The following is a 14,207-nucleotide window of genomic DNA, read 5'->3' as shown; positions in this document are numbered from 1 at the left end:
TTGTGTTTCTCACTGTGTGGCATTTGTCTTTTGTTCTGACTGTTATATGGAAGAGCACGTACCCATGAATAAGAACTTTTCCATTTTCTGCAGTTTTTACCCTGCGCCTTGGAAGAGAAAAATGAATGTGTTCACTCATACATAAAGTTTTCCATTTTATTAGCCTACCAGGTTGATATAATATCCAATTAGATTCCCTTTAACATGGTATATAAACCATCAATATATAGCCTAATGTTCTATATGAGTTTGAAAATGTGTTACTTTCTTTTTTTGGTGAGTGTATATTATTCCAACAAAGGAGCATGCTGGAAGACATTAAAGCAGTGAAAATGTCACATTCTCAAACCAACAAACTTTTAGCTTGATAAGTGACAATCCACTCCACGTTTAAGCCGGTTTGAATCAATGTCTATGGAGTAAAATCAAACACACATTGCAGAGAGGCAGGAGTTATATCAAAATCCAACAAAAAGAAGAAAGCAGTATACATGGGATATGAAACTCCACATGTTTTTTTACGCAGCACAGAGGTGTAAATTTGTCACAACCACATCATAATAGCGCACTGGTCTGTAATCAGAACATCATGAAAATCATGATTTTGGTAGGCAATTTAGCAATTGCAACTCCGTCCCCCAGAAAAATAGTCCGTGCTAAGTTACTATATTTCTACTATGATTTTTATTGATGAATTTCTCCTTTTTTGTGCGTTCAGTGAATTTTTTTTTCGGAAGATTTGGTAGTGGGTTAACCGTTTCTGTGCAAATGAGTCAAATGTGCACACATTTCACACACATACCTTTGGACAGGTAATAAATGTGGCCTACAGAGGGTTAATGAGGGTCTTGTGAGGCCATTCCATCATCACCTCATCTCATCAGAGTACAAATTATTTCATATGAAACGTGGGACGCTTTGAAATAAGCCAGTTCGGAGTTAGCTCATGGGCACATTGGCACGAATGACCTGTCTCTTTTCTCGGTCGGTTAGGGGCACTTCACTCGTTTTCAGAGCGACACAATGCATAAGCTTTACGTAACAATCATTATGGGATTCATCAATCCTGTTCAAACAAAGAATGAACTTGCGTATTTAGACCAGATGACCAGAATGATCGGTCAAATAACACTTCGGAAAGCATCCATTTCATTATTTTGCATTGAACACAGATGAATGTATGATTAACAATCTCTTTCCATTGATAACGCCAAATACCAATGAATACCACTTTTTGCTGTCAGGTGGATGTGTTGGCAAGCAGCATTTATACGGATCACATGAATAATCATTTCGTCAAATATGCCTAGCCTGTTAGAACGAATGACCTTTTTTTTCAGCTCATGAGCAAAGTGGAACTGTGAACTGTCTTATTCCCAAACATTCTTATGTAATAAAACTCCCGCCACTCTGTCCAATAGGAAAATTTTACCATTTCTATTTTTGCTGATTCAGTGGACACATGGGAAGCTTTGCGCTTTCAATGGCATCGGTAAGTAATAATTTCATATACCTTATGTGTGCTTTTAAACTTCAGGCAATTACTGTATGATAATTATTGTTCTTACGCATTTCCCTGTTTGATTAAATCAATTGAACATCTCTGTACTTTTTTTTTTTTGGAGGGGGCGGAGGGGTTGATGGGTTGAAATGAGGACTTCAACGTATAGGTGCCAAAAAATGTTTATGATCAAGGGAATTAAGTTTAGATATGCGGATTTGAGAAAACATCCCTTACTTGGTTCCCATGTAAGACACAAGGCTGGACAACAAGCACAGTTCACATTCAAAACTTTTGCTAATTTCTAACTGCCGGTTCGATTTTGATCAGACTCTTGTGGGCATGATGCCATGAATTTGCTGTGAGAGAGACTTAGCGGAGTCCTTTCTCTGTCATGTCTGTGACATATATCATCCTTTGAAATGTCTGGTCGCTGAATCTTCAGGTAGGTTTAAACATGCTAAATTAATCATAAGACATGCATACATTCATGCATTCGCCTACCAGAGTATGCTCGAAGGACCGCATGGTTTGACACAAGAACAAACAGTTGGAGAGTGAGCCTTCTTTGACCTAAAATCTTTTTTTGGCCCAAATTTTGCAACAAAGTAAGCCATCACAGTTCAGATCAGTTCAAAACAACACATTCTTCCGGCTAAGAAGGTCTGTCGAGTCTAAAATGTTTCATTTGCTTTCGTTGAGAAGGTTCACATCAGAGAAATTTGTTAAATTACAGAAAAAAAAGTGTCTTGCAGTCCGCCCGAATCTTTGGTCGTATTTCTCCTCAGACGCGTATCACAACGGAAACTGAGCAGCAGATCAGTATTCGTCTTCATCAAATAATATTTACGGTATCTGTTGTGTGAGTAAGCAAGATAAGGAACAAAAACAAAAGAATGGTTCACAAACACCTCGCCGGGCGGGATAGGTTTGCAATCCGGGCACATCGGGGAGAGGGGGCGGTGCCAAGTGTGGTCGATCGGAAGATCAAGTTCCGACGCATCAGTAGCGAGCCCCTCCTCGTACGCAGAGCAGTTCAGATGTCCATCGGCTCACATGAGAACATATCATTTTTTTCTTCTTCCTTTGAGGCGCCGTATTTTTTTTTTATATGATCGGCGAGTGTTATTGGATTGATATCAATCGAAACTCAGTGACTAGTATACCAGTGCATAGATTTCCTCAGATGACTAGTGCGGTTCTATACCTCTTCCTTGAGTATGTGTATAGTCTTGATGTTGGCATCACGCGCAGTTTTAGTGGCTTGTGTGAGATTTATGGTTAAAGTTGTGAGAAATAAAGACGAAACAAAAGAAGATGTCATTGAATGAGTGGATGGTTTTGTGGTTTTTATGCGTGGTTTGCGTTTTGTTTGTTTTTACTTTTTTCACATAAAACCCAGTTGATGACTGTAAGTTAGGTGTCTTATTATAGGTCGAACAATATTGTCATCAAGTAGGCCTACAAGCTTCTGACTATAAGAGTAATTCGTGTTTATTGTTGAATTGTGTTTGTTTTTGTGGGAATTTGTGACATTCAGTTTTGTGATAAGATTTTTCTGAACTCGATAGCTTTGAGTTTGCGTTTCCTCCCACATACCCAGTTGATAACTTTTAGAATTCATGTCTTGCTTTGAGTATTTCAATGGCTTCGTTTGATACAAGACGGCTGCTATACTTGCAACGCATTCTGCGAGTTTCCTTCAAATTTGTCCTGCGTCAAAAAGTTTATTGAGTGTTTTTTTTTTCTTTTCACGGCACGTTTGGACGACGATATCACATCGGTACCTTTGAGTCAAAGGACAAGTCCACATTCATAGACATGTGAATTGAGTGAATGCAGAAATATTGGCAGAACACATCAGCGTAAGTTTCAGGAAATTCGGACAAACCGTTCAAACGTTATGAATTTTTCAAGTTTCTGCTCAGTCACTGCTGGATGAGAAAACTACGACAGCTTGTGATGTCAAATGTGTGCAAGAATATAAAGGAAAGAAAGAAAAATCAACATTTTTTCACTTTTCTCACATTATAAAAGAACTCTTGACTTGCCTCTTTCAGAAGGCAGGGGGGTAAGTGACACGTCGAGAAAATGTGCACTTTTTATACTCGGGCAAGTGTCTTTGGGAAATGTGCGTTGTAGCAAAATCAGTCCGTCCTCAACGGGTTAAAAAAAAATTGTGAAATTCTCTTTATATGTTCCTTATATCGTTCTATTCAAGTGACATCATACACTGTAGTAATCCTCTCATCCAGCAGTGACTGCAAAGAAACTTGAAACATTCATAACTTTGAAACGGATTGTCAGATTTTCCCTAAACTTTCACTGATGTGTTCTACTAATATTGCTGGATTCACTCAATCCACATGTATATGAAGGTGGTCTTGTCCTTTAAATTCGTCAGAACTAACTTACTAGCTTGACGACGAAATTAAAGAGCAAAAACGACCTACGTCAATGAGATTGCTGGCGTCCTTCTCTTTAATATGAAGAAGGGAGGGGCTGACAATCTGTTTACTTCTCTCAAATTTAGTTGTACCCGTTTCAGGCTTTTCTTTTTTCTTTTCTTTTTCTTTAGGCTTTCTAATGGAGCGCGGGGAACAGTAGTGCGTCTAAACATTTGCTGAATAGACCGTAAACAAATTCCCCGATTGATCATTGTTGGACATGCTCATAATGCGTGTTTATTCTGATCAGATCGGCCGGGCCAACAGACTTTATCAAACATTGACACAAAAGTTTAATGATTTTCCAGGGATGACCTAAACGATCAGGGAAGCTTCCGTCAGCTTCGGTCAGACGGAATGCAAACGATTCTCCCCTCAGATGACTACTACCCTCCTTTGTTTTGTAAAAATAGTGAGGTATTAAGAACGAATTCCACTAGCAGGGATGGTACTCCAAGAGTGAATGGGTATTTTTTCTTTTTTTTTTTTTTGAGGGGGAGGTGGTAAGAAGAGCAATAACTATGGAGAAACAAAAGAAGTGTGACAGAAAGTAAAAAGTATAATAAACATTTGACTAATGGTAAATCATCGACTAATCTAGGCCTCGTTATGCTCTATGCTATTTACGGTTATTTATCTTTTAGTATAATAGTAGATGATAGTGGTACAGTGAGATACGTGGAAACAGAAAAAGAAGAAGAAACCCAACTTAAACAATGCTAGGTATCAGTAATATGAGTAGCGGTTGTAGTAGTAGTAGTAGTAATAGTAGTAGTAATAGTAGTAGTAGTAGTAGTAGCAGTAGTAGTAGTAGTAGTAGCAGTAGTAGTAGTAGTAGCAGTAGTAGTAGTAGTAGTAGCAGCAGCAGTAGTAGTAGTAGTAGTAGTAGTAGCAGTAGTAGTAGTAGTAGTAGTAGCAGTAGTAGTAGTAGTATAGTAGTATAGTAGTAGTAATAGTAGTAGCAGTGGTAGTAGTAGTAGTAGTAACAGCAGCAGCAGCAGTAGTAGTAGTAGTAGTAATAGTAGTATAGTAATGGTAGTAGTAGAAGTATAGTAGTGGTAGTAGTGGTAGCAGTATAATAGTAGTAGTAGTAGTAATAGTAGTAGTAGTAGTAGTAGTAGTAGTAGTAGTAGTAGTAGTAGTAGTAGTAGTAGTAGTAGTAGTAGTAGTAGTTGTTGTTGTTGTTGTTGTTGTTTGCTGTTGTTGTTGTTGGTGGTGGTGGTGGTGGTGTTGTTGTTGGAGTAGTAGAAGCGCAGTGTTTAGTTGCAATAATTTCACTAACAAGAATAATAGTTAAAAGTTCTCGGGGATAATCTTTTCCATTATTCTTTTCCTGCTCTAATAAGGTTAAAAACCGTAGAATGTCCCATTATGTCGACCCAACAAACTCATCCAAATCAACAAGACACGTAATGAGGCAAACTCAAGTATCATGATACACGATCGCAGAAAGGTTTAGAAAAGAATCACTCAGCGGGAGACGCATTGGAATACGTGTAGATACGGACGGGAATTGCAACAAATATTTACAACTGCGTTCAAAAAAAAAAAAATACTCAAGAACTACAACCTGCTTGTTAATGATATACCGGAAGGAAATAAATGTCATAAAAGGAAACTGTAAAAAGGCAAGGGAACTACCCGATTCTTATACCGTCAATAGGAAAAAGCTTTGCATTCTTCTGTTTCGGTACTGTGGGTATATGCCGGTATACCGGATCTTCCCGTGCTACGTACGGTACTTTTGGTCAATACCTCAGAGATCAAGTCTTATCCTGAAACTGGAGGAACTTTCAGTCCTTCTTTATGACATTAGAGAAAAAAAACCAAGGGAATAAATAAAATGCGCATCAACTTTGGCAGTGAAAACAAAACACCAGTAGCACATTCATCCCTTCGACATTTCGGAAAGTTTCATGTTTAGATATCATTTTAAATCGACTCTTTGAATTGCAAATATCAGTCCGATATAGACTGTCTCTAAGGCCCATTCGAAACGAGATTTTTTTTTTTTTTTTTTTTGGGTGGGGGGGGGGGTGATGGCACCACTACGCATTTCTTTAACCTCCATGACTTGTACGGATTTCTGGAAATAATGAAGAAAAAAAGTATATTTTGTTGATCATATTGGAAAGTGTAAAGAAGAAGCACGTGAACGCTGTTAATTCCTGCACCGCGTGACAACCTAAGTTTCATTCTGGTAGCTTTTATCTACTCATTCGTTATTTTAATCGTTGTTGACCGTTGTTGTTGCTGTATGATGGTCTTTAATAGCCAATTATAAGTTAATTCATGCAGTAAACATAGGGATATGACAGGTAAGTGGACAAGGATGGAGAAGGTCCACTTTAATAACTGATATTGTCCAATATGTGTTTATTTTGTTTTGTTTTGCGTTGTTTTATTTCTGAAGGACATCGGAGACACTGTATACATGATGCTGTTAAATCCTAGCCCGTGAGCCCTTTGCAAAATCTCATGGATCAACGAAGGGTTCATCGAAACTCGAACAAAACAGTGAAATCTTCTGTAAAGTTAGAATCAAATCAAAAAGAAGAATGAAAACGTAACTGAAATACCAAAAGTGTATACGGCAGAAACGGCAAACCATCAAAATCAAGGTTATGATGGGAAGAACTGAATTTCAACAGCGATATCGGTTACAATTATGATTCATAAAACTATGGGCGATGACGAATTCGTTGCCTAACAATTAATTCTCCCAAATCGCCAGATTTTTTCGTTGTTACTCCAGGTTCCTCGATCCTCTCACTCTTGGAGAGACCACAGCTTTTCCCACGCCGGTCCTTCTCTCTGGAACAATCTTCCCCTTTTTCTTTGTCAGGCTTCCTCAACCAATTCCTTTAAGCAACTCCTTAAAACATATCTGTTCAATTCTTAATTGTGAATGAAGTATATGATCATTAAAATTTGATGTATTTGTGTACACATTACTGCATCATTAGTGTATGTTCGGTTTTTCTTACATTCTGACATCAATTTCGTTTTGTATAAGAAGCATTTTGTTTGTTTTTGAACTTCATTGCTCCGATAAGTTATCGTATTTGATTATCGTGTGGTTGTATATACTGTTCATGCTGGTTATGTAACAGAGCCATGAGCGTTAAGTTTTTTCATTGTTTTTTTTTTTTTTACTTCAACGCTTTATAATAGGCCATTATTATTATCATTATCATCATCATCATCATCATCATCATCATCATCATCATCATCATCATCATCATTATTATTTTCGATCCATTTCTTTATTATGCGTGTAAGTCAGTGAATAATCACGACTGTATCGTCACCTCATCTTATTTGCATACTTATCTAATGTTTGAGAAAAAAAAAACACGAACTCGTTAAAAGTAGTGAAACTTTGAACTCCATGACGTCCGTATCTTGATAGGTTCTGATTTTTCAAAACGGAAAATTGTCACTGTTCCAATCGTCAATGTTTTGCTTCACATTTTCCCATGCCTACAGGAACCGGATGCTTGATGTATTTGCCCAATGGGGATTTACATTATCTCGGAGCCCATTAGCTAATGAAGTCAACTTCAAGTGACAAGATTATCTTTGTAAAATTCTTTGTTCACGTAGTTCCCCTCCCCTCCCCCCCCTTTTTTTTTTTACTTCAACTCATGACCGAAAGTAGTTAAAAGGTGGAAGGGTGGGAATATGAACAGTGTCTTAGCTTTTCTGTTTCATTTTGCGCCCCAGTTTCAAAGCGAAGCTCCCTTGATTGATGCAATCGCCGGTCAGCTATAAACCTCAGAGAATACATCGTGCCGTTGAACATGTATACGAAAGGCACTTGAGCAAACTAAATGTATCTTACATGAAAAAAAAAGAAGAAGAAAGAACAAAACCAAGTAGGACGCAATTTGTTCCAGCGTCCTTTCCATCCATGTACACAGTTAGGAAGAGAACTCGTCACCATGCAATAAAACAAGACGAGATTCTCATTTTGATGTTAGTACTAGAGTCCTCCACATCTCGCAGGCATTTCCACCCCCCCCCCCCCCCCCCAAGATTCGGGTTTGTACACACTTTACCTGCATGAGAGAGTGGGCATGACCTTTCCAATAGATATAATCAGGCACGCCTACCACCCCACCACCGACCCATTCACCAGTGAGCGTTGAGTACACTTGTATGAGAGTAAAACTGGCGCGATCGCAATTGCGCTGGTACCGCTCGTATTGCGGGCTTTTATAGCTCATTCTCACGCTAGAGAATGTGCAAAGTTCGTTTCTGCTATTAGACTGGAATGTGTCCCAACGAGGTGTTGAATGCTCGTGTAAGACTGGACTATTAACGTGTTATGACTGATCGACTGGCCAATAATAATACGGATTCTCTGCAATGACCTCGCATTCACGCATCTATTGCAGGAAAAGCGAAATCATAAAGAGATTAATATGATTTGCATTGAATATACAAACGATTAGATACGTGCATGTTCTCGACCAACTCCTCAACGTTCGGTAGATATATTATCACAGGTTCAAGCGTAAAAACATTATTTGGCAAAACGTCTTCTTTGAAGACTACGAGGAACTACTCCAAACCAATCAGGACGTCTGAAGGGAGACGACGCACAGATCACGTCGAGAGGTTTTACTCTTTTTTTTTTCTTTTTCTTCTTCTTCTTCGATAGCTAGCTGACCTCGGATAGGAATCCGGGGACCTTGCGTGGCTCGACCCCTATCTTGTTTAATGGTTCGACCCATCCGCCCGTCACACTGTCTCCGGCACCATCGCAACATTTTTTTCTCTCTCTCTTCTTTCTCGAACACTAATGGTCTGTTTTATCAGAATTTTAAGACCCCTGATAAGTGAAGGTAAATGTTTATTCGCAAGAAAACGTCCCGGCTTGGCTAGGAGAGATTGACGGGCGAATTTGATGGAAGCGGAATTGTTTCACTTCGTATAGGACGCCTAAGGATTTTCAGCTTAGTCCCGTGCCAGTGGTGGCTAGTTAGTTCTCAGTTTCGCTAGTCATTTATTCTGGGACCTTCGTCAGCAGACGCGACAGGCAAAAGTGAACCGCATATTCGGGGCAACCATGTCGTTCATGCAAACGTACCTGCCTCCCTGCGGACCGCCAATGTTTCAGGGTAATACCTCGTCTTTTTCCATGAAAAACATCCTAAATCTTGCGGAGCAGCAGCAACAGTACAGACTGGCCAGCTATCAAGCGCAAGGCATGCCGCTAGACCCATATTATCCGTACGGCATCCAGGACGAGTGCGCTGTTGTTCCGGATCACCACACGAGCATGCCACCGCAACAAGCATGTGACTATCAGCCCCCTAGTAATGGCTACGCCGTTGCGTCCGGAGCCGCTTCTCTAGCGTCTAATTCCTCCGATGGCACGTCTGCGTCTGCCCCGCCGAACGGAGTGCCGTGCACGTACCAGCCCAGCCCAGCGGGCGGGGAGATGAGTATCGCCCAGTCCGTCGACGAGGCGTCTGCACCATCAACCACGCAAGGTATTAAAAGCCCTGATTTTAAACTTGTCGCCCATGATACCTTTAAACGTTCGACCTGGCTCATAAGTAGGCCCTATGTTGAAAATATAGAGTAAAAAAAAAGGTCATGCATTTTCTCGGTTTAGACATAGTCGATACCGGTATCGCTGATCCACCAAGAGTATTTGCGTTTATGCACACCTGTGCATCGACGTTCTCCTTGCTTTGGTTTCTCTTTGACCCTCCCCTCTTTCTCTCATACCTCCTGCCATGTACCGTAAACAATTTTAAGAGTTCTTCTGTTACTCATAACCTAAATAAGAAAAAAGGACCAATGTCTCTCTTGATCTTTCTGACATTGTCTTACGCTTATCAACAACCACTTGTTCCTATTCTTGTTCTGCTCAAGGCGAGACAGAGCAACATGTTATCAATCACTTCATGTATACTTGAAAGACACTTATCTCTGAAGAACCTCCTTGTTCACGGCGGGCAAGTGCGCTCCTCCAGTCGGACGTCTTCTGCCGATTATTGATGCTCACTCTCGGCCAATTATTTTTACACGCTAATCGTCATAAAAGTGTCATTTATTTATTTCACTGCGGAAGCTTTGATCTCACCTTGAATCAGATAGCGATATTTTCATTGTCGGTGTATGCATTCAAGCTCATTATGTGGTATTGCGGTGTGTCGGTAAAAACACAGTTTCACTGGCTGTATAGCGACCGGTTTGATTTTTAGCCTGGAGATTTGCGGGAAAGCGCGCCCAGAACAAAGTGGTGAGTGATGATAGGGCGTGGTTTTAGTTATGTTTGGTCTTGCTTTATTTTTGCATTTTTGTCTCCAGTGATAACAACAATAAGGTAAGCCTACATCTGCAATAGATGCTATTACATAGCAACACTATCCCATAGCCAGTCAAAGACAAGAAATCACTGGTTGTTACCATGGATTTGCAGAGTTACCATTAATAACAGATTGTAAAGTTACCATAAGTTTTATGCAAGTTGCAACGGGCCATCATGCAGATAGATCAGTTCCGTAAACGGCATTGCCCCGCAGTGATTGCACACAGGAAAGTAGAGAGACATTGCATACTATAATCATACGTGGAAACAATTCGGGGAAACAATTCAGGAGACGGCCATCATAAGCAGAGTTTTGCTTTGATGGAACACCATCTGAAAAATTTTGATTACTATACTGCAGGGTCTACTTGTGAAGAGTTTGGTAGCAAATGGGATTAAGCACCATTTTCAAACATTTGGTTAAGAAAAGTTCATCATCAGATAAAAGGAAATAAGACCTTTCCAGTAATGCCTCACTTGTTACATTATAAGGAATATTTTTGAAGTTATGATTAAACATAAACCACATTTTCTTATATTGTCTATGTTTTCAGTAGCTTTAAGCGCAAACATCTCAAATTAACAAGAATGGAGTTAAGTTGTTTTGCGATCAAAATTCTTCACATATTCCTATTTTGGAAAGGCGACAAATTATGAGATGACAATTTCATGTTTACATCTGTGTGCAGGCTCGTGTTGGATGTGTGGTTAAGATGCGGTCAATATATCACTGACTTAATGAGAGAGATATGGAGTATATGTCTGTATAGTGTGACATAAGTGTCAGTTAGTGTAAATTTTGAATGTACATGTTTTTTGGTGTCAAGTTTGCGCCTGTATGATGGTATAGTTGATCAATCGCAGATGATCCCTGGCCAATCTCGGTCCCACAATGAAAAAGCACATCCCTGCTTCATCGGTTGTTGTCTTCTGACATTACACACTCCACTGAGAGCACAGCGATCTGATTCAGCTAAATTCATCATTTTGTTTTTTTCTCGGTCCGTCTCGCAGCATGGACTGTCTTATTTTCAGTGGATTTGTTTTTCATGCATTCCGTTATCTTGATGCTCTGCAATGACTTGGAGTGATTGTGCCAACATTTTACATTCAAGGAATTTTAATGACATAAAGATCCATAGCCGGTAAGGTAATCCTAACTATGCTCATGAAAATAGAATCACTGATGATGATTACTCTTACGAGTAAATCATGTTGAATAAAATGAGGACGCGAAAAAAAAAAATCAGGGGGTCAGACCAAACGAATTACACTAAGGCGCCATTTGTAACGCGGGAATTTTCACATCGTATTTGTTGAGTTTTCTTGCAGCCAGCCAAGTTCGAGTCATATACTCATATATACTCATAGCTTCATTGATAGAGCAATATTGACAATAAACAACAGAGGGCATTGATTCATGTGCGTATATATATTGTTACACTTTCGAACTGATATTAGGAAGCTATGTTTCATGATATTCTCTGTTTAGCGTTGGGGGATTTTTTTCTTTCAGGTGCGAGAGAAAAATAATGTGTATATCGTTACAGTCATTATATCGTCATCATGTTAGCATTGATGAAAATGATACTGACGCATAAAAATAATCACTGATGCGATATAGGCGATGATTATTTTCATTACAGTATAGATGCCGAGACTATGTACTCGGCATCTATACTGTAATTGATAAGTTTGAGCAATACAATACGACTTCGAGATCAAAACGTCGTAAAGCGGGCTTAAACTATATGCCAGTCAATGCACAAAGACATATGCAACTCTGAGCAGACGTTCACTGCTTTCCAGTCATTTTTGCCGCCTTTACCATTTTGTTTGCATGATGCCATCTGAACTTCACGGGTTTTAATTGTCCTATATAGGGAATAAATATATAAGCAGGTTTGCTCCTATCGAAATGGTTAATGATATTCATTGAATTGAATTGAATTGAATTGAAATGGTGTTTTATTAATCAATATCTTTCGCAGCCCGGAGGCTGAATTACAGACATTGTTAACAATGGCCATGTATACATGCATGCATACATGTTGTCGTTGATTTTCACCAGGCTCAAATGAGTTTCCACAGTTTTTATGAAATTTGAAGGAATTAATAATGTGAACGGCAATTCATAGTGTGCATAACTCAGGACCCTAATGTTAAAAGATTTTAATTGTGTGTTTCTATTACGGTACTTGTACAATCACCCATGTAGAGTCCACTTATACAAATTATATCGTAATTTTTGTTTCCAATCCCCTGATTGATACAAATATGATTAGTTTAGAAAGTGTCGCAAGATGCCAACATTTTCATAGGATGAATGGTGATAATATACAAAGGTTAGTCCTCAGCATTTTGACTGGACTGCATGTACGCAGTATTGTTATTGAAACGCGCTGCGATTTATTTTTACATCAGAGAGGTGGGAGAGAGAGAGAGCCGCTCTTTCATTACACCAAATGAAGTGCGTGGTGCTGTTGTTGGTCAAGTTCCAGTAATAGTACGATGGAGCTATAGCTCCATGGTAATAGCATGTGGTCAATAGAGAGTATTTGCATTAGTGAAAGTGCGCTTGACACCTCTTAAGCCTGTAGTTGGACAGACGGAAAGATGTTACGAGTTCTAAAAGGGTGTTGAAAATGTACGAGTACTTTGTTAGCAAAGATTCGAAATAGTTTTTGATGCAACAAAAACTATGGACTGACGAACGATTGGCTCATATTTCGCAGCTTTGAAAGACGTTGACATGTACTACAGGAATTTCAACATACATTTGTATTCCAGTTTCATATCAAATTCGTCTCCTGGTTCAAAACTGAAAGATGAGCGTATTCATGATAAAATCCTGAAGGACATTCTTTAGGTGGTGTTTACTTGATGTAAAAACGTAGGTTGTATTGATAATGTTTGAGTGTTGTGTAATCATCGTCGAATGTGCAAGAATCTGAAGAAAGTCAGACAACAGTTGTCTCTGTCTTGAAAAGAATTTAGAGGACAGAATCAATCGTGACTAACACATGATTGTTAACTATGCGTATCTGTAGTGCATCGGTTTTTGTGCACATGGAGTACATTACCCGCTACTTTCCACCGGGACCACCTCGCCTCTCTCAGCCTAGTACTTCCCTCTCCCTGCCGAATCTACCAAACAGTTGGTTACCTCTCTTATTTGCCATTTTTGCAGATGAAACAAAACCACAGCTTAAGTGCTTCAAAACAGTTCTAAAATGTGAGTTAGGGATAGAAACAACCTATGTAAAAATCTTAATCAGTATGATCAGTGTTAAGTATTGTTAAATGTACAACATGACATGAACAATAGTTATAATAAAATTATTTCAGGAATAAACCGTCTACAGTTATGGTTTATTGAGAAATATAGTAATATCTCCTTACATTTTAAGCTTTTTTAGTAAAATTTTTATATGGAAGGATGTTTTGTGATATAACTGACCTACGCGTGTATTAAGTGTGATAACTCGAACATTATTTAAATCACTGCCCCCAACAGTAAGCAGTACCTTTAACGTGCTCCGATAGGCTCTTGATCGAGGTCTAAGCCCCCCCCCCCCCCCCATTTCGCCTATATGATTTCATTAACGTGTGTCAAGCAGGTATTATAAATACAAGCTATCTAAAAATAAGATGTAAAGCTTAGAAGGATATTTCGATTAAGAGCAAGTTAGATTTACATTTTGTTATGTGAACATCAGCTTATCTTAGTTCAGTGAGTCACTGTAACACCAACATATCACAACGATCATATATCTGAGCCTTCCAAAGAAAGATTGAAACTGTGAAAAGTTTATTGAATCAGAGTTGATGTTGATGGTCAATAATGATTATATTTCATTCAGTTGAATGCCATGTGCTATGTTTGATTCCATGAGCTATGTCCGTTATTAGCAATAAAATTGCAGAGTTT

The 14,207-nt window shown here is 39.0% G+C and overlaps 1 protein-coding gene across 1 annotated transcript in view; it reads left to right on the top strand.

Moving 5' to 3' along the window:
- Positions 1–9,022: 9,022 nt before the first annotated feature.
- LOC140242113 (uncharacterized) overlaps positions 9,023–14,207 on the top strand; it is a 30,766-nt gene continuing 25,581 nt past the window's right edge. The window contains exon 1 of the mRNA XM_072321875.1: positions 9,023–9,449. Coding sequence (XP_072177976.1) covers positions 9,023–9,449 — 427 coding nt within the window. The remainder of the gene's footprint in view (positions 9,450–14,207) is intronic.

Source organism: Diadema setosum, chromosome 18 (genome assembly GCF_964275005.1).
Source record: "Diadema setosum chromosome 18, eeDiaSeto1, whole genome shotgun sequence".
Classification (NCBI taxonomy): Eukaryota; Metazoa; Echinodermata; class Echinoidea; order Diadematoida; family Diadematidae; genus Diadema; species Diadema setosum.
Note: the sequence above shows the minus strand (reverse complement) of the source record. Positions and strands in the feature narration are given on the sequence as shown.